The 25,282-nt window shown below is 46.9% G+C and overlaps 1 protein-coding gene across 16 annotated transcripts in view; it reads left to right on the top strand.

Moving 5' to 3' along the window:
• NCOR1 (nuclear receptor corepressor 1) overlaps positions 1-25,282 on the top strand; it is a 1,251,773-nt gene that overhangs the window by 583,879 nt on the left and 642,612 nt on the right. For 10 of the 16 annotated variants that reach the window (XM_069226320.1, XM_069226313.1, XM_069226318.1 and 7 more), the window contains 3 exons: positions 3,386-3,593; positions 19,793-19,843; positions 20,044-20,220. In XM_069226320.1, coding sequence (XP_069082421.1) covers positions 3,386-3,593; positions 19,793-19,843; positions 20,044-20,220 — 436 coding nt within the window. The remainder of the gene's footprint in view (positions 1-3,385; positions 3,594-19,792; positions 19,844-20,043; positions 20,221-25,282) is intronic. The other 6 variants (XM_069226323.1, XM_069226317.1, XM_069226319.1 and 3 more) reach the window with 1 other exon arrangement.

The following is a 25,282-nucleotide window of genomic DNA, read 5'->3' as shown; positions in this document are numbered from 1 at the left end:
ATTGGTATCAGATTTATTTTGGAGTTTGTGTACCATTTATTGACTCTGTGTGCATCAAATGCTTAACACCCCTTCTGATAAGCCTAAGGTGCTCGACCACACTACCATAAATAGAGAACTTTGAATTATTAAAGTAAGCCCCCGTAAACCCATAAGGTTCATATGGACTTTTTGCCTGATGTGCCCTTACATTGGCCCACTACATAAAAAGCCAGCCTCATACAGTGTTGTGAGTTTTAAGATCCAAATGTATGCAACATGTTATGGTCTGTAATTGTAGCTGTTGTTGTTCTCTTGATTCCTTTTTGCGCTTCTTGATGGGTAGTATCAATTGCACTGTTGGCACTTAATATTCTCTGGTGTTTGGCATGCCAGAGGCCTGGCTGGAACTATATGCCTATACTTCGCGATGCTGAAGTGCCATTCCTGGGGTAAAGCATTTGCAGACTAGTTTGATGCGTGCAAGAATAATGCATGTGGAGTGAAATCTGCAGAAAGAACATTAACCCCTTGAGGGCCATGGACGTAATGGTTACGTCCGTGGCTGCGCCTCTCAGGCACCATGGATGTAGTCCATTTACCGGCCCTCAGGGGAAGGGCCCCCCCACCAGGTCAGGGCTGGAAGGGGAATTACTTCCCCTTCTAACTATGACCCTCCAGCTAACCCCTTCTCCCCCAACCCCCCTAGTGTCGTCTGATGACGTCGGCACGCAATAGAGGTCACCTCCCGCGATTGGAGGAGGGGGCCAGCAGAGGCACGAAAGGAAAGGTCTTTCCTTTCATGTCTCTGCCAGCAGATACGCCCACTAGACACCGGGGGATTTCATTTTTAGGCCATGGGGGGCGGGCAGGAATCCCCAAAATTCCTACCACCCAACATTGACTCATCTAAACCGATAAAAATTCTGCTGCACTTGTCAGCCTAAAAGTTTTTTTTCCAAACTGGCCTTTTGGACACTTTGTTTCCCTCTCAATTTCGACATGTTTTTGGCCCTTCCCTGTCACAGGCACTTGTCCCACCTACACAAGTGAGGTATCATTTTTACAGGGAGACTGAGGGGAACGTTGGGTGGTAGGGAATTTGTCCCGGTGCCGGGATATACCACACAGAAATGTGAGGTAAATTTGAGGTTTGCTTAGGATTCTGGGTAAGAAAACAAAGGGGGATACACGCATGTCACAACTCCCTGGGCTCCTTCGGGTGTCTAGTTTTTAGAAATGTCTGAGTTTGGTAGGTTTCCCTAGATGGCTGCTGAGCCAAGGGCCAAACACGCCAAGGGCCCCACCCCCCAAAAAAAAATCCCAGGTTGTTTAGTAATTGATAATTTTGATGTGTCCAGATAGTGTTTTGGGGCATTTCCTTTTGCGAGCACAAGGCATAACCACACAAGTGCACAGGTTTGGTAGGTTTCCCTAGGTGCCGGCTGAGCTAGAGGCCAAAATCCACAGCTAGGCACTTTGCAAAAAACAGCTCTGTTTTTGTTCGGAAAATGTGATGTGTCCACGTTGTGTTTTGGGGCATTCCCTGTCGCGGGCGCTAGGCCTACCCACACAAGTGAGGTACCATTTTTATCAGGAGACTTGAGGGAACGCTGGGTGGAAGGAAATTTGTGGCTCCTCTCAGATTCCAGAACTTTCTGTCATCGAAATGTGAGGAAAAAGTGTTTTTTTGGCCACATTTTGAGGTTTGCAAAGGAGTCTGGGTAACAGAACCTGGTATGAGCCCCACAAGTCAGCCCATCTTTGATTCCCATAGGTGTCTAGTTTTCAAAAATGCACAGGTTTGGTAGGTTTCCCTAGGTGCCGGCTCAGCTAGAGGCCAAAATCTACAGCTAGGCAATTTAAAAAAAACATGTCAGATTTCAATGTAAAAATGTGATGTGTCCTGTCGCAAGCATTAGGCCTACCCACCCAAGTGTGGTACCATTTTTATTGGGAGACTTTGGGGAAAACAGAATAGCAAAACAAGTGTTATTGCCCCTTGTCTTTCTCTACATTTTTTCCTTCCAAATGTAAGACAGTGTGTAAAAAAGAGGTCTATTTGAGAAAGGCCCTGTAATTCATATGCTAGTAAGGGCACCCCGGAATTCAGAGATGTGCAAGTAACCACTGCTTCTCATCACCTTATCTTGTGCCCATTTTGGAAATACAAAGGTTTTCTTGATACCTGTTTTTCACCTTTTATATTTCAGCAAATTAATCGCTGTATACCCGGTATAGAATGACAACCCATTGCAAGGTGCAGCTCATTTATTGGGTCTGGGTACCTAGGGTTCTTGATGAACCTACAAGCCCTATATATCCCCGCAACCAGAAGAGTCCAGCAGACTTTAACGGTATATTGCTTTAAAAAATCTGACATCGCAGGAAAGAGTTAGTTTTTTTCACCTCAATTTCAATATTTTTTTATTTCAGCTGTTATTTTCTGTAGGAAAGAATTGTAGGATCTAAACAAATTACCCTTTGCTGAATTCAGAATTTTGTCTACTTCTCAGAAATGGTTAGCTTTCTGGGATCCAGCATTGGTGTCACACCCATTTCTGTCACTAACTGGAAGGAGGCTGACAGCACAAAAAATAGTGAAAATGGGATATGTCCCAGTAAAATGCCCAAATTGTGTTGAAAAATGGGGTTTTCTGATTCAAGTCTGCCTGTTCCTGAAAGCTGGGAAGATGGTGATTTTAGTACCGCAAACCCTTTGTTGATGCCGTTTTCAGGGAAAAACTCACAAGCCCTTTTTCCCCCCCTTTTTTTTTTTTTTTTTAAATATAGTTTTCGCTGTATTTTGGCTAATTTCTTCGTCTCCTTCAAGGAAACCCACAAAGTTTGGGTACCTCTAAAATCCCTTGGATGTTGGTAAAAAAGGAAGCAAATTTGGGGTGGGTAGCTTATGTGGACAAAGTTATGAGGGCCTAAGCGCGAACTGCCCCAAATAGCCAAAAAAAGGCATGGCACCTGATGGGGAAAAGGCATGGCAGCAAAGGGGTTAATGCAACAAAAATCTTGTTTCCGAAGGTAAGTAACTTTTGCTTGGATGACATAAGGATCCGATTATTAATTAACTTTTTTTTAATTTTAGCGAATTATGCATTATCCTGCCAGATAAGGCCTTGGACAGTGGAAAGTGAATCTGGTTGATTTGTTAGATGTCCAGAATTTGTAAATTGATAGCACGCTATTAAGATACATTAATTGGTGTCATAAACCGAATGCGGCAGCCCAGATGTTCAGATTTGCAACATTAACTCAGACTTTTTCAAAGATAAATAAAATTAGTACCATATATAAAAGGGGAAACCTAAATAAAACAACATTTGTCAGTTGGTATGCTTTAGATAAAAGTGCTACCAGGATACCAAATGTTTTTATATTTTGCCTTCTTTAGATGTCCTATGGCCCATGTAATATGCCCATGGGGACGGCTTCTGGTGGGTCAATGAGTGGCTATACTCTATTTCAGCGTCACATTAAGGCAGTGCATGAAACAGCACTGCTGGATGAACAGCGTCAAAGGCTGGATCATCTGGACACAGACTGCAGGCAGAGTGCTAGTCCTTGCAATAACTCTAAAAGCCCTGGTGTAGAGTGGGAAGGTAAGTGTTTTCAAACTTGCAGGGTATCTGGAATGTTTGGTATACCTGTGTCCCAGTGGACATTTGCCTTTGAATGTAAAATTGCTATAGAAAAGTGTTATGTGAGGAATGAGCCTGTGAAAGCATTAATTGGGATGGAGGGCGGACTTTGTTTGACTAAGTGCTTGAGAATGTAGCATTTGATGGGTAACTAAAGGAAGAACTAAACCAGATTGTAAAAGGTAAGGATGAATCTTTCTCATTGTTTTTTAATATATATATTTTTTATCAAGTTAATACAAATTGTTTCTCGTGAAGGGTGCTATATTCCTAAAAAGCCTAAGGAGTCACAAATTGTATTTGACATGAGCCACATTTAAGTTCTATATAGGCAAACGTTTGGGGCATGTGCTATTATGTATTCCCAAGCTGTCAAATGCACAAGGCACCAGCAAACAGACTCTACCTTACATTGTTTTCTCTGCCATCTGGTTCTTGAATTGTCCAAGCATGCTTTGGAGAAGGGTTGGGAAGATTATGTGGCACTCTAGGATTGGTCACGGGGGCCTGGCTTCTAGAATTTTGAAAATCCACTTAAAAACTCTTGCACAAGAGGAGAGAGAGTGTTTTTGGTGGAGCTGGAGATTGTGGCTTTATGGTAGCAGCAGTGGGAAAGTGGAAGGAGGATTCAGCTGAGTCCCTCTTGGACTAAGGACTCTGCCTACATTTATCAGGATCAGCGGGTCCCACTTACACCCCTTAAAGAGCAGTTGGGGGAAGAACTGGACTTATTTGCCAACAGAGGAGGTTGTAAGCTCCATAGGACAAGTAAAAGAAGAAAGACTGGTGCAGGGATCCAGTGTAAGTGGAACCAGCTCCCTGCCGAGTGTGCCACCTTAGGGACCGGAGGCCTGAGGAAAAGCCTCCCAGTGTCTAGGTTTCACCACCAGGAGCAAAATGAGCCCCGGGTAGCACCAAACTGCCTAACAGGACCTGAGATATCAAAGGGAGAATCGGCAGGCACTGTCATCCTCCCTTCACCCCCAAAAGAAGAAAGAAAGGGTCCAGGACTCCATTCCTGGGCCCTCAATACTAAGAGGAATGGAGTGTGCTGTTGCACCCCCAAAACAACAAGAAAAGTGCACAGAACCCCATCTCTATGCCCCTGATGCCATCAGAGGAGGGGGAGTACCATCTGCCTTCCCCTAGAGGGAGAAAAAGCCCAGGACCCCATCTCCACAAAGAAGACACCCTGCCTGCATGCAGCAGACAGGGGAGAAGAAGGCTGCCTGTTCCCGCATTGGCAAAAGAGAATGCCAAAAAGTTGGGAGTCAGCCGATATAACAGGGTCTGGGCTCCCTGAGATGTCCCGAACCAAATTAGGCATGCAGGATGCCTGGGTGAGACCAGGCACCCCGCCAAACAAAAAGGAAAGAAAGAGACAAAAAGGTACCTGTGAGGCAGTGCAACAGCAACAAAATGCATCTGGAACAGCTTATTCAAGATCCATGCTCCTGCGAGGATCACCCCACATGCCATGCAGGGCTGTTTCAGGCACAAGCTTCACCTGGATGTGTTGGCCCCTGAACATCAGACACTCTTCCAATGAGCAGAGGAGAGTATTGGGGTTGGGGCTGGGGCTGCAGTAGTGCAGCAGCGTTCCCCCAAAGGAAGTTTTCAAAAGGCAGTGACCTAAAGAAAAGATGAGCCTCCTTTGCAGCTTTCTGCCTGTACACCAAGCACTCCCAAGACTGCAACTTTTGTTGTGTAGATAAGGAGTATAGTGACCTCTATTAGTTGTTCTTGTGGCTACATGTTTGTGGCCTACGTTTGTAATAAGAAAAACAGACATATGGTTTATGTTTGTACAATTTCTTTATTTGTAGGTGTTGTTTAGAAAACTTGATTTAAAAGTTGGTAGTGTTGAAGACAGTAGTTAATATTTCTGAAAGGCTCCAATGCTTTATTATAGTGTGTGCCCATGGTTGCGGTGCTTTATTACTTATGATTGCAGATGGATTATGGTTTTTGAAGTCAGTAATGAAATTATGTATTATAATGGCGAATGTGATACATTTCTAACTGCAAAATCCTTACCTTAGAATATCCCAATGTGTCAGACTGGATCCGAAAGATTTTCGAGTTGTGCTCCTGCTTTGTCGGCTGTCTGTGTCAGAAGTGACGTATGCAGTGCCTAGATAGGCGCCACTTCGGCAACCTGACATCAGTTCTTTCTTTTTCACTTCATATAGCACTGATCTACCCCAAGGTTTTTGAAAATGTTCTTCTTGTGTGAGGTCGTGTCACCCCAGAGACTGGCTGATTTAAAACCATGTGGGGCCTGTCACAGGCAAATGTCACTGGCAGACTCCCACTAGATGTGTATTTGGTGCATGGAGCGGAATTACGACTCCAAGACCTGTAAGAATTGGCGTGCCATGCATCCCAAAGAGCTGAGGGAGTGCTCCCTGAAGTTTCTCGACATCTGCCGACTCATGAAGCTAAAAGCCCTGTTCACGTGGAATGTCTTGAGACTTTGATTGAGCCCTTCCTGAAGGTTGTTGTAGCGCTCCAAATCTTTGGTGAAGTCCCACAAGAAGTTGAATAGGTCTTTGACTTTGCTACGTCAGTCGCAGTCTTCTGACAAGCCTCTAGGGCTTCGGCACTCCAGGTTAGGCAAGTCGACGGCAACTGAACCCTGATCTGCTCTGCGCTTCCCTGATTTTCCAGAAGCCGGAGCGACCCCCATCCAGCTGGAATTCTATGAGGCCATGTGCCTCATATTTGGGTACCCTGTGCCCTCAGGAGTGCCTTCGGGCCCTAGTTGCACAGAAGGGCTCCGTACTGTACCCATGCCAGAAGGTTAGACTGATTAACCATTCGAGCCCCATGGATCCCATGCTGAATTAAGAGCACAGCCACCTGTGAGATCAAGACCTTCCTTGATGCTTGCTCCAGTGCACATGGCGCAAGACGGCGCTACCCCCACTGTTATTCCTGACTCTGACACTGAGCCGGATGGGAGTCGTCTGACTCTGGCACCGACCAGGTCTATGCTTCCCGGAGCGGAACCAATGCTTTATTTGTGTTCTAGGCCTGGAGAGGGAGAGTAATGAGGTGTCTATGGCCCTTTATGATAATCAGCTCCCAAAAGAGCAACAGAAAGAGGAAAACTGGTACAAGGAACTGGCGGAGGTCAGTGGATTAGACACCTCACCCACCACTGGCCTGGTCTCTCATCCTGCTGTGGATACGGAGGTGTAGTAAAGTGCCTCTTTTTGACATGGTTAACCCCCCCCCAACCCAACACACACTTTTTGCCTGGTATCTTATGTGATTTCGACTGAAGGACTACTGGGTACCTCTTGACCAGGTCTTCAGTGCCAGACCTATTTCCCAAAATTTCACACTTGTTTCCACAGTTGGCAAAACCTTTAGCACCCTTTAAGTCTGTAGTAAATGGTACCACTGGTACCTAGGGCTTGTGATACTAGAGGGCAAAGGTGAATGCTGACGAGTCGGGAGCCAATCCTGGAAGCAGGGCTTAAGGAGAAGAGCTCTGCATACTGCTGCAGATACCAAACATACCCAGGTTCAGTACATGGGTAAAAGGGCATCCCAGCACTTATAAATTCCAGGAAAACAGAGCTGGACTTCATAGGGACACCTCTGTTCATGTAAGGGTGCCCGCACACACAGGTACTTGCACCCTGCCCTCTGGGCTAGGAGGGCATGCCATAGGGGTGACTTACAGTGGCATGGTGCAGTGACTTGTAGTGAAAGGGTGCATGCATCTTTTCATGCAGGCGGCAATGGCAGGCCTGCAGATATATTGCATGTGCTCCCATGGGTGGCATAATACATGCTGAAGTCCATGGGGAACTTGTGAGTTTTATTTCCACCTTTCTATCAGTATCGGTATAGTTTTCAACCTCGTATTCTATACTTTAATAGGTGATCCGAACTTTATCATCTGGGTTGATTTAACACCCTCGGGGGCATCCACACCCTTTTTGGGCCTACTTCAACAACTGTAGTCTGAGTATGATAGGCTGATGGAACATACTCCGTTTTGGTTCTGTCCTCTGTCTCACTCCAAGTTTCCCTAAACAGATCAACACTTGGTGTGTAATTTGTGTCTGTCTCTGGAACACAAAGAAGAGACCTGCAACACCTGTAGGTCTTTTTGATCAAAGAAGACCCTCCGGGACCGAATAATGAATCAACTAGAAATGGCAAAGAAAGCAACAGACAACACTCCTGACATCTTTGGAGAAGATCATGCGCAAGAAGAAATCTGACACCAGACTGCCTTCTCCATTCGAGACTGAGAGACGGATAAATATTTGGATTTCCAATCAGTCCATCCCAGCGGCGCAGTACGTGAGTACATCAGCATCATTGCACCACTCAAAGACTTTTAAAAAAGACTTCTAAATTGGTCGTCGGTCCTCCACTGCCCTTTGGCCATGGTAGGAGCCAAAAAATACAATTGGATGCCCCACCTTCCAGTTCGGCACCAAAATTAACAAAGACCAAAATGCCTTGGGCACTGACCAGACAGGCATCTTCATCCCAGTCTGTTTTGGGTTCGAGCTGAAAATTGGACACATCCACTTCAGATCTGAAGAAAATACCATCTACTTCGGAGCCAACATTTTCAGTTTGAGTAAAACATTCAGTCTTGAAGGGTTTGGAGCAGAAAAATGTAGTAAGCAAACATTCTACAGGACCCTCTGAAGAGTAACCTTCTGTTGAGCCTATCTGTGAAGTAATGGACGCTAAACAACACAAAATTCATATACAAAAAGGAATAGGAAGATTTATAGCTTCTCCTCCTATTCCAATTAAAAGGAGACTTCCATTCCAAGAGTCTTTGCACACTCTGCCTCCCCCAAAAAAAGTCTCCAAAGAAAAGGACAAGCCTCCAGGGCAACCTCTGCCTTCACAACCTCATTCTCCTGTACTTCCTTCTACTCCACCACCATATTCTAGCCACCCACAGTTGTCTCCACAAGCATCACCACCACCTCGTAGGGACAATTGAAGTGATGTTCTGCAAGATACGGACCAATGGGATCTATATGATTCAGATCCCATTTTACTGAATGCTCTTGACCTGTATCCAGCAGGGCCTTCTCCCCCTGAGGATACCACTTCATATAACCAAGTTATAGCTAGAGCAACCGCATATCATAATGTGCAAGTGCATACATACCCAATAGAAGAAGACTTTATTCAATACATTAGTAAGTACACACAGAGTCCCATGCTTCCAGGCATGCTTACACATGCTAATGACATGTTTAAAGAACCTGTAAAACAAGAATTTTTACACCAAGGGTGTGCCAGAACACAAAGCGGATACGTGCGAGGCCTATCGGGCATTTCAGTCCAAGAAGATGGTGCGTGACCGGAGAGCTCGAAGGCTTCAAATGGCGTCGACACCGGCCGGACACCCCGACGTCGAAGAAGAGGAGATATTCTTCATCCCAGATTCGGACTCAGACGAGCCCGAGAGTGAGCAGCCGACGAGGCAACAAACCGTGAGTAAAACTGCCCCGGCAAAAACTCACTCGAAAATCATGAAGGCCCAGGGGGCACCACCGCCGACAGGCCATGGCTTTACCCGAAAGCACGGTGACCAAGCATCGGCACTGAAAAAAGGGCCTACAGCAGCCGAAGACATCCGACTCCGGTCGAGATACCGGCTCAGAATATACTCTGCACCGAGATACCGGCTCCGACCAAACTCGGCACCGAGAGATCGGCACCCCGAAATCCAAGAAGGTTTCTTCGGAGCCCAAAAAGACTGCTGAGAAGGTTTCGGTGCCGAAACACCCAGCCTCGGAGCCGAAACAAAGCTATACGGACGAACAGGGCCTTTCCTCACAATTAAAAGGCCACAGGTTTGAACAAGAACTGGGGATGGGAGAGCCAGACCATACCCAGAGGAGGCTCCATATACAGAAAGACACTGGGAAAATAAGTACACTTCCCCCAATTAAGATGAAGCGGAAGCTCGCATTCCATGAGGCGGAAATGCAGCCAAAAGCAAAGGTGGCTAAAGAAAAAACACCACCACAGTTTTCTCCACAGCCATCATCACCAACCTCACCACATCTGTCCCCAATAGCAACACCCCCAATGGTGCAGTCACCAACGCACACAGGGATGAGCCAAGATGACCCAGATGCATGGGATCTGTACGATGCACCAATCTCTGATAATAGTCCGGATTGCTACCCGGCAAGGCCATCACCACCAGAAGACAGTACTGCTTACATGCAGGTGGTTTCCAGAGCAGCTACTTTTCATAACGTAGCATTACATTCAGAACCTATAGAAGATGTCTTCTTATTCAATACCCTGTCATCAACACACCACCAATATCAGAGTTTGCCAATGTTACCAGGCATGTTAAAACACACCAAACAGGTGTTTCAAGACCCAGTCAAGAGCAGAGCCATCACACCTAGTGTGGAAAAGAAATATAAACCTCCCCCTACGGACCCTGTGTACATTACGCAACAACTGACTCCTGATTCAGTGGTAGTGGGAGCAGTCCGTAAAAGGACGAACTCACAAACTTCTGGGGACACTCCACCACCCGACAAGGAAAGTCGGAAATTCAATGCTGCAGGCAAAAGGGTGGCAGCACAGGCAGCCAATCAATGGCGAATTGCCAATTCGCAGGCTCTATTGGCAAGATACGACAGGGCACATTGGGACGAAATGCAACATTTAATTGAACACCTTCCAAAAGCGTGCCCAACAGATTGTAGAGGAGGGCCAAACCATCTCCAACAATCAAATAAGGTCAGCCATGTACTCTGCAGACACGGCGGCCAGAACAATAAACACAGCGGTCACCATTCGGAGACACGCGTGGCTACGTACCTCCAGATTTAAGCCAGAGATCCAGCAGGCAGTGCTGAATATGCCTTTCAACGGACAACAATTGTTTGGGCCGGAGGTGGACACAGCAATAGACAAACTAAAGAAAGAGACTGACACGGCCAAAGCCATGGGCGCGCTCTACTCCCCACAGAGCAGAGGCACTTTTAGGAAGCCACACTTTAGAGGGGGGTTTTGGGCCCAAAGCACAGAGCCTTCGACCTCACAGGCCAGACCCACATACCAGGGCCAATACCAAAGAAGAGGCTTTCGGGGACAATATAGTGGTGGACAGTTCCCTAAAACACAAGGGAAATTCCAAAGCCCAAAAACCCCACAAAATAAACAGTGACTCCAGTGTCACAAACCCCCAACACACAACACCAGTGGGGGAGGAGACTCGCACATTATTATCAGAATTGGAAACACATAACTACGGACTTGTGGGTCCTAGCCATTATCCAACATGGTTATTGCATAGAATTCCTACAAATACCACCAAATGTGCCTCCAAGATCACACAACATGTCCAAACAGCACTTAGATCTATTACAACTAGAAGTTCAAGCGTTGTTACAAAAAGAAGCAATAGAACTAGTACCCAGCTATCAAAAAGGAACAGGTGTTTACTCCCTGTATTTCCTAATTCCAAAACAGGACAATACACTGAGACCCATATTAGACCTCAGAACACTAAATCTTTATATCAAATCAGATCACTCTCACATGGTGACACTTCAAGACGTGATTCCCTTGCTCAAACAACAGGACTACATGTCAACATTAGATCTCAAGGATGCTTACTTCCACATAGCCATACATCCTTCCCACAGGAAATACTTAAGGTTTGTAATCCAAGACGTGCATTACCAATTCAAAGTGTTACTGTTCAGGATAACAACAGCACCAAGAATATTCACAAAATGCCTTGCTGTAGTAGCTGCTCATATCAGGAGGCAGCACATGCACGTATTCCCTTACCTAGACGATTGGTTAATAAAAACCAGTACTCAGCAACTGTGTCTTCAACACACAAAATACATCATAGAAAGCCTTCACAAGCTAGGGTTCTCTATAAACTAGCAAAAATCACATCTACAACCTTGTCAAATACAACAATACTTAGGAGCAACAATCAACACACTAAAAGGGATTGCCACTCCAAGTCCACAACGGGTACAAGCATTCCAAAATGTAATACGAAACATGCACCCAAACCAACGCTATCAAGTGAGGTTTGTGATGAAAGTTCTAGGCATGATGTCTTCATGCATAGCTATTGTCCCAAACGCAAGCCTACACATGCGACCCTTACAACAGTGCCTAGCAACACAATGGACACAAGCACAGGGTCAACTTTAAGATCTAGTGTTGATAGACCGCCAAACACACTCCTCGCTTCAGTGGTGGAATCCTATAAATTTAAACCAAGGGCGGCCATTCCAAGACCCTGTACCGCAACACGTAATGACGACAGATGCTTCCATGATAGGGTGGGGAGCACACCTCAACCAGCACAGCATACAGGGACAATGGGACGCTCAACAAAGCCAACTTCATATAAATCTTCTAGAACTACTTGCAGCATTTCTTGCATTGAAAGCATTTCAACCGTTAATAGCCCACAAACACATTCTTGTCAAAACAGACAACATGACAACAATGTATTATCTAAACAAACAAGGAGGGACACACTCATCACAGCTGTGTCTCTTAGCACAAAAGATTTGGCATTGGGCGATTCACAATCACATTCGCCTAATAGCTCAGTACATCCCAGGAATTCAAAACCAGTTAGCCAACAATCTCAGTCGAGTTCACCAACAAACCCACGAATGGGAAATTCATCCATAAAAATACATCTCACTGCAATTTCAGCTTATCTGCATATTACGCACTCAACTTCATTATTCAGAATCCCAGTCATAAAAGCATTTATGGAAGGTCTGAAAAGAATTATCCCACCAAGAACACCACCAGTTCCTTCGTGGAACCTCAACATTGTATTATCACGACTCATGGGTCTACCTTTTGAACCCATGCACTCATGTGAGATACAATACTTAACATAGAAAGTAGCATTTCTAATAGCTATCACATCTCTCAGAAGAGTAAGTGAAATACAAGCCTTTACCATACAAGAACCCTTTATTCAAATACACAAGCATAAAGTAGTTCTACGAACAAATCCAAAATTCTTACCTAAGGTCATATCACCGTTCCAATTAAATCAAACAGTGGAACTCCCAGTGTTCTTTCCAGAACCAGATTCTGTAGCTGAGAGAGCATTACATACATTAGACATCAAAAGGGCACTAATGTGTTACATTGATAGAACAAAACAAATCTGCAAAACAAAACAATTGTTTGTTGCTTTCCAAAAACCTCATACAGGGAATCCAATATCCAAACAAGGCATTGCCAGATGGATAGTTAAATGTATTCAAACCTGTTATATAAAAGCAAAAGGAGAACTGCCTATTACACCAAAGGCACACTCGACTAGAAAGAAAGGTGCTACCATGGCCTTTCTAGGAAACATACCAATGACGGAAATCTGTAAGACAGCCACATGGTCTACGCCTCATACATTTACCAAGCATTACTGCGTGGATGTGTTAACAACACAACAAGCCACAGTAGAACAAGCAGTATTACGGACTTTATTTCAAACAACTTCAACTCCTACAGGCTGAACCACCGCTTTTGGGGAGATACCTGCTTACTAGTCTATGCACAGCATGTGTATCTGCAGCTACACATGCCATCGTACGGAAAATGTCACTTACCCAGTGTACATCTGTTCGTGGCATGAGACGCTGCAGATTCACATGCGCCCTCCCACCTCCCCGGGAGCCTGTAGCTGTTTTAAGTTGAGAAAAGGTCTTGAACATTTGTAAATTTGTAAATATATCACTTTTAACCATATTATGTACATACATATTTACTCCATTGCATGGGCACTATTACTATATACACAACTCCTACCTCACCCTCTGCGGGGAAAACAATCTAAGATGGAGTTGACGCCCATGCGCAATGGAGCCGAAAGGGGAGGAGTCCCTCGATCTCGTGACTCGAAAAGACTTCTTTCAAGAAAAACAACTTGTAACACTCAGAGTCCAACACTAGATGGCGGACTTATGCAAAGCATGTGAATCTACAGCACTACACGCCACAAGCAGATATCTACTGGGTAGGTACATTTTTCCTTCTGTAACCAAAAGGATTTTTGCTGCAGGTAAGTGCAGTTGAAAGTTTGTATCAAGCTTATATATCAAATGTGTCTTTTTTTGGGTTTTGCAGATAAGACAGTATACGAGTAAGTAACACTTTTAAATTTTGAAAGTAGACAGTGCAATTTCTCATAGGAACCAATGCAGCCCTATGGGAGGGTGACTGTTAGCACTGATTACAGGTAAATACTCAACTTACTTTCCCAGTCTTCTGGGGTTAGGATGTCCACAGGTCAAAGTTCAAGTTGACAACTAAACCCACCAAGGTTTTCAATGGAATCCGATCAGGACTGGGTGCACTCAGAAAGAAACAGGTTGCAGGTAAGTACCTGCTGTATCAGGGCACAGACCTGAGGGGTTTAGATGAGCATCGGGGTGGGGAACAGGTCAGCACCAAACACACACCGTCAGCTGCAGGATGAGAACACAGCGTCAGGCGACCAAAGCTTTTCAGTGGTGGAACCCCAGGGGGGTCACAAAGGTGCTGTAGTATGGGTCCAGGGGGTTAGTTGCGGAAAACTAAAGGCTGGACCAGTACTTAATTTGAGCCGGTGGTTTTAAGTGCAGGGCATCTGCACTTATTTTTGAGAGCTGGCACTTACTTTTCTGCTTCAAGCATTTACTGCAAGGAAAAGACACATACAGGAAAGACGGAGGAAGAGAAAAACAAAAAAAGCATCACAAAGGGAGAAAACTGAATGCTGCAAGAGTGTCCTGAAGGGGCAAGGAGTGGCTGTAAATGAACTGAAGAGGCCGAGATGCCTTCAGGATTATGCTGCCTCAGTACTCCATGCTCGCACATTTAATTGCAGCAGCAGCGTGTTTCAGAGGAGAGCTTTGGGCACAACACGTTTTTATTTACAAATTAAGCAATGGGCTGGACGAGCCTATTGGCGTCGGGAACCTTCATCAGATCCGATTGTGGTCAGGGGTGTCCTCTGGATTTAAGCTGCAGACGTCTTCATGTTGACCAGGAGAGGTCAACCCAGGGTGGACTCAAGGTCAGAATCGCCTGGGGACCTCCTCTGGGCGTCCTGAACTCACTCAAGCCGTTGGATGCAGATTGGGCAGGGCTCACGGATTTGGAGCAGTTCTGGAGTCCTCCTTCTTTTGGACCGGACCGCTGTCCTCAGGAGTTCTTGGTCCTCTGGTGGGAAGGCAGACCCGTGGGTTTGTAGAGGTCGCTGGTCCTGTTGGATGTTTTTTTTTACTAGCAGGGCTGGGGCCAAGTCGGTTGTCATCTGGAGTCTTCACTGCTGGGGTCAGTTCTTCAGTTGTCCTTCTTCTTGAGTTTGCCAGGAAGGAGCAAGGTTCAGGGGTGCCCCTAAATCCTAGATTTAGGGGTGTTACAGGGGTCAGAGGGCAGTAGCAAACGGCAACTGTCCTTGAGGGCGGCTACACCCTTACTGTGCCCACTCCGTTTGCCAAAAGAGACACTTTCCTGCACATTATATTACATGTGAGGGCATATCTGCATGAGCAAATATGCCCCTGCTATGTCTGTCGATTTTGAGCCATAGGAAGTGACCAGGGACCTCCAAAGAAGGGACTCTGAAGCTTCTGGAACCATCAAAAACCAACACCTGAAGTCATCACTACACCTGCCGTCTCCGACCTGAGTTAAAGTGCACCACCCGTGCCTTATAAAGTCTCCCAGCTCTTCTGAGCCTCGAATCCACTGTGGTTTTACTGACTCCCTGACGACGACGGCAGCAGCAGCCTCAGCCCACAGGACCCCTCAACCGGGAGTGCTCCCGGACACAGAAAGCCCAACACCAAATGGCACCTCTGCACCTGCTGTTGCCCCTGATCTGTGGGGAGAGAACCAGAGGTGCACCTACGTCCCTGAGGACCCTATATTTGTAACCTACCTGTTGGTTGACCTCGACTGGCCTCCTTGCAAGAGCCTGCAGCCTTTTTCTATACAGACCGATCTGCATTGAAGTACACTGGGCACCCGATGCCATGCTAAACCTCTGCCAGGCCTCCCCAGTGCCACCTAGAGTGACCTGTTAGTGTGGTCCTTACCCTTGCCCAGTACTCATCTGAAGTCTTGGAGATTGGTCCCGTAAGTCGTCAAACCGTACCTGCTTGCAGATCTTGTTTTTCCTCCCAAAGGATAGCATTGCAGAACTCAGATATTGCACTCTGTCCAGTTTTTAAAGTGAAAACGAATTCCTATTTAAAAACATACTTATCTGAATGGTTTTTCTCTGATGCCTAAACACATATAAAGAAAGCTACTATTTTTATAAATTGGTGTGGATCTCCTTCTTGAATCTTGTCTCATTTATTAACTATTGTGTGTATTAGTAGACGTCTTGCGCTCCTCAGTGTTGAGCCTAAGACTGCTCAACCACACTACCCCTAAATAGAGCACTTTGGGTTTGCATAGCAAGCCCTGTCCACTCAATGGGGAACGAACCCCTGGACCCTTTACATGGTATTCACATACCACATAAAGGGCCAGCTTCCTACAGAAGGAGGGAACCTGTTACGCAGTGGTGGTGCGTAGGGCCTCTGAGGTCTTGCACCTAATGCTAACTTAGGTGGCAATCAAGACAACCATTTGTGACGGAGGTGCTTCATCTGGAACTGCCCCCTTCTAAACCTCTACTTCCGTTCAGTGTAACCCTTACACACATCTGTAAGGAAACAGTTTTTTTGCAGGACTGGATAGGCCTGCCATAGCTTTGACCTATACCTATATCAGGGCGACATCTGACTTTGCTATTGCTTTAAATGACAAAGTCGGGCCGGCAAGTGAAAACCACTTGTCTAGCCTACAAATGATGGGCTGAGGGTCTAGTTTCACTCTTGTCACACCCAGGGTGTTAAAACTGGTGTTGCAGGCTTTGGGATGACCTTCTTGCTTAAATTCCCTGAGTACCCTGTGTACCAATTAAATGTTTTATACAGGCAAGTTAGCTTAGCTAGTTGGGTATGAGCCAATTCAGCATGTCAATTTAAGCGTAAGGGCAAAGGAACTGAGGTCTGGTTAGCACGTCTCCGTGCACCCTCAAAGTCGAAAAACCAGAAGCATTAGTCAAAAAACTTGGTGGTAACCATACAAAAAGAGGCATTTCCATACAGTTGTTGCCACATGTAACGTTTAAAAAGTTGCAACTCTGTTGCCTGCTTTTCCAGTGGCCATTTGCTGAGGCAGACAACAGGCCAGCATTCTACCTGACTGGGGAGGGGGGCATGTCAACGGCTCTAAGGGCAGTTAACAATAGAGGCCAGGCACTGGAGGAGGTGTTACCTCCTCCTGCCACGAAGCCACACAGAATTATGGTCTAAAAGGCAAGCTTCAAAGGGCAAGCCTTCTTTGAAGGACGAATGATGAACATACCAGAGAGGAGCTCCACCTTTGTTTGGGTAGGCAGTTTGGCATCAGGCAAACAGTGGCCAAACCGTTTTTCCATGGGTATTTAGCCCACAATTAACCATATCTCTAGGGCGGACTGCTGAGCTCCACACACTGAGAGGGGCCCGACATCTTGGGAACTGGTAGAGTAGAGCATTGTAGGTTAGCTGGATGCCACGTTTCACAGGAAGTTGTCCCTGTAATGGATCCAACTTCTTCCTTTCCGGAAGGACTCAGAGGGTCAGGCTCCCTCCCCACACATCTAAACCCACAGGAATCATGCGGAGTTCCCCAAGGATCCTCTTTGAGTCCAACTCTTTTCAACATATACATGACCCCACTCGCAGGCAATCGTCCGAAGCCACAGAGTGAACATCGTGTCACATGCAGATGACACACAACTCATCGTTTCGCTCACCGAAGACCAAAACACCGCCAAAAAGAACTTCCACTCGAGAATGGAAGCTGTCGCCACCTGGATGAGAGAAAGCTGCCTCAAACTCAACTCTGACAAGACAGAGCTCATCTTTGGGAACACCACTTCAGCATGGGACAACACCTGGTGGCCCACATCTCTCAGCACCCCGCCTTCACCGACCGAGCACGTCCGCAACCTAGGCATCATTCTTGACTTCTCCCTATCTGACTCGACAGGTAAACTCAGTCACCTCCTCCTGCTGGCACACCCTCCCCCCAACAAACGGCAAATTTTCAAATGGATCCAAGCAGACTGCCGCAGGACAGTCACCCACGCTTTTGTCACAAGCAAGCTTGACTATGGCAATCCTCTCTATGCCGGCACCACGATGAAGAACATCAAAAAGCTGCAACTCATTCAGAACGCCGCCAGACTTGTCCTTAACCTCCCACACCAAGAACATATCGCCCAGCAACTGAGGACCCTCCACTGGCTCCCAATAGAAAAACGAATTACCTTCAAGCTACTCACCCATATGTAAAAAGCCATACACAACGTCAGACTGGCATACCTGAACCACTGTGTCTCCTTCCACATCCCCGCCAGATCCTTCTGCTCCGCTCAACTGGCTCTGGCCCCTATCCCACACATTCGATAAAAACACCCCTGGAGGACGATCCTTCACCTACATTGCAACAAAGAGCTGGAACAACCTGCCCCTAGACCTCAGACAAAACCCATCGCTTACCATCTTCAGGAAGAACCTCAAAACGTGGCTCTTTGGATGAGGATTCATACTTCCCTCTACCCCCACCTACCCTCCCACCCCACAGCGCCTAGAGACCCTCTCGGTGAGTAGCTGCGCTTTACTAAAACTGATTGATTAGAAGGGATGGAATCTAGTAGCCTATTGGCAAGTGACCGCAACCTTCCCTGAAGGCACTTTCTGGCATCCAAAGCTCAGATCTCACTTGACTTGAGAAAATTACTGAATACGGACTGTGCTAATTCCTGAAACCGACAAAGATTCACCACTGAAGTTGGACTACACCTTCTGCTCCTTAAGCTAGCAAAGGAAATGACTGTGCCTGCTGAATTTGTCCCCTGAGCACAGCTAGAAGCAGGTACTCCTAGTGTCAGTTGGCTGACTTCTTTTTCACTGTACAGGGCAATAAAACCTGAAGAAGCATGTTGGGGCGAGCTGACAACCCATATCGCTACCATGCAGCCTGAGAAACCAGGATCTTACACTCAAAAGTTGCACCCAAGTCTACTGGATCCATGATAGTCTGATTGCAGTTTGGTCCCCCACAAGGAGAGATATCCCCAAAAGGAAGAAACCTCAGCTTAATCTGCTGTCTGGTGACTGGACGTCTGCTGATCCTGAGATGACTTCAAAGCATATCGAACTCTCTGGCCAGAATTACCTCACCAGAATCGTGGACCGAGGAGTAGCACCAGGAAGACCCACGTCAGCGGCACAGCATCTTCAACTTCCTTGATTATCTTAAGCATCCTGTATCCCTTACATCAGGACCACTCCATAGAAATCAATTACAGGAGGCCACTGAGGCTGAACTGGGCTGATGACAGCTTTCTTTGAGGAAGTATCTGTTTCTTGGGACCTTGCTGGTCCCCTTTCTTTCTCTCTGTCGTAGCTGGATATCCAAAGTCACTGTAAGTAACTGCATTCCAACATGCCAAAGCTTTTCTTGAAAAAGTTTCTAGGTGTCAAATTATTTAAATTTGCCAATGCTTGTTTGTAGTTAAGTGAAAGTCCTAATGTATTGTTTCTTATGAAAGCTATATATCCAAAACCCTCTGGTGAATCTTTTTCAGTTTGATGTCAAAATATTCATAAAAATATAGTTTGAGTGTTGAGTTTGTTTTCTTTAGTTGTTTTGGTACTTTACACATGTTCATTTATGTAAGCATGACTGCTCAGAGCCACAGCTACCCAGGATTGGGCTACCTGACTGGTCACTGTGGGGTCACACAACTACACCATATATTAGATCCCATTTCCTCACAATGGTATTTTGGGAGGAATATTTTTTATTATTGAGTGCTCTTATCTTTAAAAAAAAAAAAGTTAAACTTGTTATCCACTTTTGGGTTTATTGCCATTTCATTTAACATATGTTGGTTCATGTTTACTTTTCTGCAATTCATACAATTACTGGTTCTTGCTTCATCTAGTCCTAGCCAAACTATAACTTGTGTTTTTTTTTCTCTTCAAAATCATGTATTCGGCTAAACCAATCACCACATCTTGACTGGTATTCTCATGTGTCATCGTTAGACCACGATTGGAGTGGACATTTGCCCAATGTGCTTTACAGGTCCCACGAGGGTCAGTCTTGGCTTTTATTCTCTTATTTCAGTGTTCTTCTACATCTGATCATACCTGTAGACCCTACCTGTACACTTTACCCCAACTGCACTGTGCAGATGAAAGATGCAAATTTCGGGATGTCACTGTGGTGCGCTGCTGAATGAGACTGCTAAAGATCCCTTCTCTTATACATTTCTCCTTGTGTCCTATTTCCTTAGGGAAATCAGTTGCCTACATGTCCTATCCAGCCGAGATGAAGCGTGCAATGGAGCAGGAGGCACAGATGCAAAATGCAGCAGCAAGGTCAGCGTCACCCTACCGACTTTCTCCAAGGGAAGTCAGCAAAGTTTCACCACAGCCTGATATGGGTGCTGTTCGTTACAGCGCACCACCAGGTAAATACTCCAGCAGTACTTGTTTGATCTTATGTAAGGCTGTTTAAATTATATTTTACTTTACCCTGCTGTGACAAAATATATAGCTGATTGACTTATCATATTTGGCTCAACATTTTTAGAATTTTTCTTCATCTCAGCCCAGACCGACAATCACTGTGACTCATTATCGTTTAGTAGCTGTTTCGTGTTCTTAATGAAATTGATATGTGAACCAAAACCAAATGGTTCTACTGGTATAGAAGTTGCATGTTATTGTACCTGTTTAATTGTTTTGCAGTTTGGTTATTTAGACTTGTTCAATGTGAATGCACAGAAGCAAGACAATACTATAGCAGGTACAGTTTCTTCGACATTACATTAATGTGATATTCCAAATCACTGAGAAAGGGATCATATGTCTTCGTTATAAAACATGTTGGTTTACCCTTGACAAACCAGAATGTCTGCTGCCCTGTCCCACATCATATCTGATAAAGACTTCTAGCTGCAGATGCCTTACCTTAGAATTTTCCCAGGGGTCAGAGTTGATCCGGAAGATATTTAGTGAGTAGTACCCCTGTTCGCCGGTAGATGGCGTCGTTCTGCTCCGCATTCATAGTCTGCATTGTCAGTCCCGGAAGTGATGTCCGCGGCACCTATATAGGCAGCACTTATGCACTCTAACAAAAGTTCTTTTATTTCTACGCCAGACCGCACAGATCTGGAGAAGAGCTCCCCCTTCAGTCACTTTTTGACTGATCCTTTTTGACATTTTGTCAACTTCTTTTTGAGGTTTTAATCCTGATGCGTCAGGGTATTGCATGAGCTTTGCATGTCACCTAGATAAGCCTTTGCTGCTCGTCCACAGCTACCTCTAGAGAGCCTGGTTTCTAGACCTTGCCTGCACTTCACTAAGAGGGGATACCTATACCTGGTTATAAGGTGTAAGTACCTTAGGTACCCACCACACACCAGGCCAGCTTCCTACACTCTCCTTTGAGGGAATCTATATCTACATATCAAAGGTGGTGGGTGTAGGAAGTTGGCTCTGTATGTACTATTTCAAAGTAAGAAATAGTGTGCACAGAGTCCAAGTGTTCCCCTTAGAGGTAAGATAGTGGCAAAAAGAGATAATTCTAATGCTCTATTTTGTGGTAGTGTGGTCGAGCAATCGGCTTATCAGAGGGTAGTGTTAAGCATTTGTTGTACACACACAGGCAATACATGAGGAACACACACTCAAAGACTTACTCCAGGCCAATAGGTTTTTGTTCAAGATTTACAAGTAATACTTCAAATGAATGGTATTTCACTCAGGTATTCTAGGAACTTTTAATAATCACAATAGCATGTACAGTTTTGAAGAAAATGGCAATAAGCTTTTAAAAGTGGGCACTTAGTGCAAAAAATCAACAGTTCCTGGGGGAGGTAAGTAATTGTTAAGTTCACAGGTAAGTAGAACACTTACAGGGTTCAAAGTTGGGCCCAAGGTAGCCCACTGTTGGGGGCTCAAGGCAACCCCAAAGTTACCACACCAGCAGCTCAGGGCCGGTTAGGTGCAGAGGTGATAGAGGTGCCCAAAACACACAGGCTTCATTGGAGAACAGGGGTACCCCGGTTCCAGTATGCCTGCAGGTAAGTACCCGCGTCCTCGGAGGGCGGACCAGGGGGGTTTTGTAGGGCACTGGGGGAAGGGGTCACAAGCAGGCACAGAAAGTACTCCCTCAGCGGCACAGGGGCGGCCGGGTGCAGAGTGCAAACAGGCATCGGGTTTTGTATTGAAAGTAATGGGGAGACCCGTGGATCTCTTTAACAATGCAGGCAGGCACGGGGGTAGCCACCACCTAAGCAAGGCAGAGGGTCGCCTGGGGGTCGCTCCTGCACTGGAGTTCGGTTCCTTCCGGTCCTGGGGGCTGCGGGTGCAGTGTTGGTTCCAGGCATCGGGTCCCTTGTTACAGACAGTCGCGGTCAGGGGGAGCCTCTGGATTTTCTCTGCAGGCGTCGCTGTGGGGGATCAGGGGGGAGAACTCTCACGGGCTAGCAGTCACTGGGGAGTCCTCCCTGTAGTGTTGGTTTTCCGCAGGTCTAGCTGGGGGCATCTGGTGCATAGTAGAAAGTCTCACGCTTCCGGCGGGAAACGTGAAGTCCTTGAAGTTGTTTCTTTGTTGCAAGAAAGTTGCAAATGGTTGAACAGAGCCGCTGTTCACGGGAGTTTCTTGGTCCTTGGGTGCAGGGCTGTCCTATGAGGCTTCAGAGCTCGCTGGTCCCTGTTGGATGCATCGCTGTTGCAGTTTTCTTCGAAGTTGGGAGACAGGCCGGTAGGGCTGGGGTCAAAGCAGTTGTCGTCTCAGTCTTCACTGCAGGGCTTCAAGTCAGCAGTCCTTCTTCTTCTTTAGGTTGCAGGAATCTAGTTTCCTAGGTTCTGGGGGCCCCTAAATACTGAATTTAGGGGTGAGTTTAGGTCTGGGAGGGCAGTAGCCAATGGCTACTGTCCTTGAGGGTGGCTACACCCTCTTTGTGCTTCCTCCCTGTTGGGGGTGGCTGTGTTGGGAGGGGGGCACATCCCTAATCCTATTGGGGGAATCCTCCATCCACAAGATGGAGGATTTCTAAAAGTAAGTCACCTTAGCTCAGGACACCTTAGCGGCTGTCCTGACAGGGGGGGGTGACTCCTCCTTGTTTTTCTCATTATCACCTCCAGCCTTGCCACCAAAAGTGGGGGCAGTGGCCGGAGGGGCGGACATCTCCACTAGCTGGGATGCCCTGGGGCGCTGTAACAAAAGGGGTGAGCCCTTGAGGCTCACCGCCAGGTGTAACAGTTCCTGCAGGGGGAGGTGAGAAGCACCTCCACCCAGTACAGCATTTGGTCCTGGCCACAGAGTGACAAAGGCACTCTCCCCATGTGGCCAGCAACTCGTCTGGTTGTGGCAGGCTGGCAGAAACTAGTTAGCCTAGCACTAGGAGACGGACTGGTATTTAGGGGCATCTCTAAGATGCCCTCTGGGTGTATGTTACAATAAATTGCACACTGGCATCAGTGTGCATTTATTGTGCTGAGAAGTTTGATACCAAACTTCCCAGTTTTCAGTGTAGCCATTATGGTGCTGTGGAGTTTGTGTTTGACAGACTCCCAGACCATATACTCTTATGGCTACCCTGCACTTACAATGTCTAAGGTTTTGCTTAGACACTGTAGGGGCATAGAGCTCATGGACATATGCCCTCACCTGTGGTATAGTGCACCCTGCCTTAGGGCTGTAAGGCTATTAGAGGGGTACTTACCTATGCCACAGGCAGTGAGGTTGGCATGGCACTCTGAGGGGAGTGCCATGTTGACTTAGTCATTTTCTCCCCAGAATATATGGTCTGAGAGTCTGTCAAAAACGAACTCCACAGCTCCATAATGGTTACACTGAATACTGGGAAGTTTGGTATCAAACTTCTCAGAATAATAAACCCACACTGATGCCAGTGATGGAGTTATTAAAAAATGCACACAGAGTGCATCTTAGAGATGCCCCCTGTATTTTACCCAATTGTTCAGTGCAGGACTGACTGGTCTGTGCCAGCCTGCTGCTGAGAGACGAGTTTCTGACCCCATGCGGTGAGAGCCTTTGTGCTCTCTGAGGACAGAAACAAAGCCTGCTCTGGGTGGAGGTGCTTCACACCTCCCCCCTGCAGGAACTGTAACACCTAGCAGTGAGCTTCAAAGGCTCAAGCTTCGTGTTACAGTGCCCCAGGGCACTCCAGCTAGTGGAGATGCCCGCCCCCTGGACCCAGCCCACACTTTTGGCGGCAAGTCCAGGAGAAATAATGAGAAAAACAAGGAGGAGCCACTGGCCAGTCAGGACAGCCCCTAAGGTGTCCTGAGCTGAGGTGACTCTGACTTTTAGAAATCCTCCATCTTGTAGAAGGAGGATTCCCCCAATAGGAATAGGGATGTGCCCCCCTCCCCTCAGGGAGGAGGCACAAAGAGGGTGTACCCACCCTCAAGGACAGTAGCCATTGGCTACTGCCCTCCCAGACCTAAACACGCCCTTAAATTTAGTATTTAAGGGCTCCCCTGAACCTAAGAATTTAGATTCCTGAAACTACAAGAAGAAGAGGACTGCTGAGCTGAAAAACCCCTGCAGAAGAAGAACAGAAGACACCAACTGCTTTGGCCCCAGACTTACCGGCCTGTCTCCTGCCTTCCAAAGAAACCTGCTCCAGCGACGCTTTCCAAGGGACCAGCGACCTCTGAATCCTCTGAGGACTGCCCTGCTTCAAGAAAGACAAGAAACTCCCGAGGACAGCGGCACTGCTCCAAAAGAACTGCAACTTTGTTACAGAGGAGCAGATTTAAAGACCCCTGCAACTCCCCGCAAGAAGCGTGAGACTTGCAACACTGCACCCGGCGACCCCGACTCGACTGGTGGAGAACCAACACCTCCGGGAGGACCCTCCGGCGAATCAGAGACCGTGAGTAACCAAAGTTGTCCCGCCTGAGCCCCCACAGCGACGCCTGCAGAGGGAATCCGAGGCTCCCCCTGACCGCGACTGCCTGAACCTAAAGTTCCGACGGCTGGAAAAGACCCTGCACCTGCAGCCCCCAGCACCTGAAGGAACGGAACTTCTGTGCAGGAGTGACCCCCAGGAGGCCCTCTCCCTTGCCCAGGTGGTGGCTACCCCGAGGAGCCCCCCCTTTGCCTGCCTGCACCGCTGAAGAGACCCCTTGGTCTCCCATTGAAATCAACAGAGAACCCGACGCGTGTTTGCACACTGCACCCGGCCGCCCCCGCGCTGCTGAGGGTGTACTTTCTGTGTGGACTTGTGTCCCCCCCGGTGCCCTACAAAACCCCCCTGGTCTGCCCTCCGAAGACGTGGGTACTTACCTGCTGGCAGACTGGAACCGGGGCACCCCCTTCTCTCCATTGAAGCCTATGTGTTTTGGGCACCTCTTTGACCTCTGCACCTGACCGGCCCTGAGCTGCTGGTGTGGTAACTTTGGGGTTGCTCTGAGCCCCCAACGGTGGGCTACCTTGGACTTAAAACTGAAACCTGTAAGTGACTTACTTACCTGTGAAAACTAACAATACTT

This window comes from Pleurodeles waltl, chromosome 3_1 (genome assembly GCF_031143425.1).
Source record: "Pleurodeles waltl isolate 20211129_DDA chromosome 3_1, aPleWal1.hap1.20221129, whole genome shotgun sequence".
NCBI classification, from domain to species: domain Eukaryota; kingdom Metazoa; phylum Chordata; class Amphibia; order Caudata; family Salamandridae; genus Pleurodeles; species Pleurodeles waltl.
The sequence above is the reverse complement of the archived record's forward strand: the minus strand, read 5'-3'. Positions and strand labels throughout refer to the sequence as shown.